General features: G+C 31.6%; 1 protein-coding gene across 1 annotated transcript; it reads left to right on the plus strand.

The window, feature by feature from the left end:
* Positions 1-7: 7 nt before the first annotated feature.
* Positions 8-3,954, plus strand: LOC110107371. Its single transcript, XM_020837611.2, has 4 exons — positions 8-154; positions 2,727-2,784; positions 3,052-3,198; positions 3,273-3,954. The coding sequence occupies exon 4, from the start codon at positions 3,297-3,299 to the stop codon at positions 3,648-3,650; it is 354 nt and encodes a 117-aa protein (XP_020693270.1). The 5' UTR covers positions 8-154; positions 2,727-2,784; positions 3,052-3,198; positions 3,273-3,296; the 3' UTR covers positions 3,651-3,954.
* The last annotated feature ends 137 nt before the right edge of the window (positions 3,955-4,091 follow it).

A 4,091-nucleotide genomic window follows, 5' to 3' on the forward strand; every position in this document is an offset into this window, starting at 1 on the left:
GGGAACCGACCAAGAATTGTACGGAGCGAAGGCAACGATCAACGTATGGGAGCCGTCCATTCAGGTCGGGAACGAGTTCAGCTTATCGCAGATTTGGGTCTTATCCGGCTCTTTTGACGGCTCTGATCTTAATAGCATCGAAGCCGGATGGCAGGTACTTTTATGTAATTATCGAATTCATTTTATTTTCTATTTTTGGGATTTTAAAATCTGCAATATCGTAATTGATGGCTACAAATATTAATAAAAAATATAGGCTTATTTATTTGTTCAAGTTATTTTAATATAAATTTTTTTTATTTTAAAAAATCTTTCTTATTTGGCATCATGTTTACTATTTTTAAACTCTTTTTATATAATTTATACTAAAATATTCTGACATGTTTTTTAAATAATAATAAATTAATTTCAGAGTAAGTTGCATGACACAAAAATTAATTTTTTAAATAAATATTTCTACCTAAATATGAGCATTGAGAAATAAGATCTAATGGCATAAGATTGGCAAAAAATCATTTTCCAAGCTTGATAATTGTTAAATATAATATAAAGGTATTAATTGCAATAAACAATAATATAATTTTTTTTATGAATATTTATAGTAATTGATAGAGCTTCACTTTTTAGTATTGTACGTAGATCTATTATACATACAATATATTTCTACCTAAATATGAGCATTGAAAAATAAGATCTAGAGGCATCAGATTAGCAAAAAATCATTTTCCAAGCGTGATAATCGTTAAATATAATATAAAGGTATTAATTGCAATAAATAATAATATAAATTTTTTTATGAATATTTATAGTAATTGATAGAGCTTCACATTTTAGTATTGTACGTAGATATAACATACATACAATTAAAAGATGATTACAATAGACATCAAAATTTATGTAAAACAAATTTGAAATGTGAAAATCAAGAGATATGACCTAGTTAAATTGATTTCATTAGTATTTATCATCTGGTAAAATCAACTTCTTCAAGCTTCCAAACTTACTTGAATCTCAAGCTAAGAGTCTTCTTCAAACAGCGAGTGTAGATTTATTTATGATTTTTTAGACTAGCATAATATGTGAATATAACCAAAATTTCAATTCTTCAAAAAGCGTGTATTGAATCCCCTAATTATATATCATTGTTTGATTTTTAAGTGTCGTAATGTTGCTAGAATTAAACAATCTTAGGCTTATTAATTCATTTCATTGAGTTAGACTTCGTTTGTGACAACTTTTTTACAGCTTTCTAAATTAGCTTTTGATATAACAATTTTTTTCAACATGACTTAAAAAATGATTTATAAAACAAAAAGAAATCTATCACAAACGAAGCCTGGCTCTATTTGACTATGCTATGCATTAATAGCTAAATTTTTTTAATTATGATTCAAATACTTAATATGGGCTCATTTAGATTTGGATCAGTTCATTCCTTGGATTAGTCTTATAAGCTTAGCTTTATTACAAGTTTGCCTGAATTAGAGTTCTTATGGTTCTACGCAGCTCTTCTCAATCTGTTTGTTGAGTATTTTGTCTACCAACTAAGAGATTTCGAGTTCGAGTCAAACATATGTATTGTGTGAAAGTCCGAGCACTCCCTTAATTCTCCCAAAATAAAAAAAAGTTCTTATGATACAATTTCATAGCTCTCACACATATATATTAAATAAATTTGTTAGGTAGTTAAATTCGATCAACATTTTATTTTCATTATTTTTTAATTAAAAAGCACAATTTAAATGAAAACTTTGGTACTTGTATTTTATTTTTAATGAGCTTTAATACTTTAGTGAGATTCTTAACACTCCTAATATAAAATAACTTTGGAGGTCACACTATGGTTGACATTTAGGCACATGCTGAATTAAAGTTTAAGTCTTTGCAAAAGGCCTCAATGGAGGAGCACTTCCTTAAGCACTTTGCATTGGGCCCACTTTCCATTTAATTGGATGCAAAGTTTGTTGGTAGAATAAGTGGCTGTTCCTAAATTAGCGTCCGCAATAATTTTTAATAATTTCTCATTGACAGCAGTGGGGCCCACTGGATTTATATGGTAAATTTATCTAAAAAAACTTGTCATTAAAAGTTAAAATTTATTTCGAAATTATTACTATACATAAAAAATTTATATTACATTATTTTTAATAATTTTAAATTAGTTTTAATAAAATTTATCTTAAAATATCATGAAATAATTTTTTAATGAAAAATATGACCCACTTGATGATCCAAATCTCTATTTCATCTCCATTCTCTATAATTATTAAATTTAAATATTAAGGAGGACAAATACTTAATTTCAAAAAAAAAAAAAAACTATCATAAATTTGCTCAAAACATGAGAGTCAATACATATTTATTAAAAATTATCAAAATAACAGAAGACCCAAATGAAAAATCTCAATTAAAAATATTTGAAAGCTCTCATATAAAATATATATAATAATCTGAGAATTCTAAAAAAGCTGAAAAAATTAATTATTTATAATTATATGCTGGCACACAATGACAGAATGCATAGTAATCAAGTTAGAACCACTCAAATTGAAGAGAACAGCACATTATGATGGTGGCCAGATCAGCTGCTATTAAACACAAGATTAGCAAGGATTAATTGCATTTGTGCCCGCCACTTTCATAATATTTACTCAAATATCATTTTCTGCAGCTCTGCAAATGTAATTATTGTGTTGAATGTTCTGAAGCCTTGTATTTTTTTCTAGTCAGGTCAGCCCTGAGCTTTATGGAGACAGCAGACCCAGGTTCTTCACTTACTGGACGGTGAGATCTCTTCTCTTTCTCTTCAAGGGTAGATTATCAGCAAATTATTAGGCACGGATATGGGTAGAGAGAATCATCCGGATTTCTCTCTGTCTACAGGAAAAATACAGTTATTAAAAATCCGAATGATTCTCTATGCCCGATATCCGTACCGAGCAATTTCTCTAGATTATCCCTTGAAGAACTTCCTACTTCTCAACATATCCAACAAAATTTTTGAAATGACCATTATTTATTCAAATATTGTCATTGCTTTTGCTGCTTTAGAGTGATGCCTACCAAGTGACAGGATGCTACAACCTCCTCTGCTCTGGATTCATACAAACTAACAATAAGATAGCCATTGGAGCTTCGATATCTCCGATCTCATCGTTTGATGGCAATCAATTTGAGATCAGCATTCTTATTTGGAAGGTAACCTATAAAAATGTCGAATCTAGTGACATAATATTAACTAATTAGCCTGCCTCACACATTATGACTTTCAGGATCCAAAGCTGGGAAACTGGTGGATGAGCTTTGGTGACGATTTGCTGGTTGGCTACTGGCCAGCAGAGCTGTTCACTCACTTAACAGATAGAGCAACAATGGTGGAGTGGGGTGGTGAGGTTGTCAACACTCGTTCCGATGGCAAGCACACATCGACTCAAATGGGTTCGGGTCGGTTCGCCGAGGAGGGTTTCACTCGGTCCAGCTATTTTCGCAACCTTGAGATTGTTGATGCTGATAATAGCCTGAGTCCTGTTCAGTCTATCACTACACTTGCTGAAAACCCAAATTGCTATGACATCAAGAGCTCTTCCAGCTCTGAATGGGGCACCTACTTCTACTATGGTGGACCTGGGAGCAATCCCAAGTGCTTGTAATTTGGCCCAACACTTAGCAACTCCTGTTCACAATATCAAGTTCATTTTTCAGTTCTTTTTTTTGGTCCCTTTCTCTCTCTTTATCAATACAAGCCTATTGGCAATGCAATGTGCAGTCTCAATGTATTAAGGTGCTGATATATGTTGTTTTGGTGCTGCAGATAGGGGGTTTATGAGTTTGTTTTGTTTCTATTTTTTGTTTGCCCCAGTGTACCAGTTTTCATGCTTCACCTGCTACAGTAGCAAACATTTATGTGCACCAACTGCACACAATTAAAACTATATGAATCTATTTATTGCTACAGTGTTGATTGTCATCCAGACTTCTGTACCACCGAAGATCTAATTCATGCCACATCTAAGCAAGTAAAGATGGTTGGGGAGGCTTTTGGTAAACCACGTATATGCAGTAATCACTAGTTCTGAACACAAATTTACATA

Source organism: Dendrobium catenatum, unplaced genomic scaffold (assembly GCF_001605985.2).
Source record: "Dendrobium catenatum unplaced genomic scaffold, ASM160598v2 fragScaff_scaffold_1465, whole genome shotgun sequence".
NCBI lineage: Eukaryota > Viridiplantae > Streptophyta > Magnoliopsida > Asparagales > Orchidaceae > Dendrobium > Dendrobium catenatum.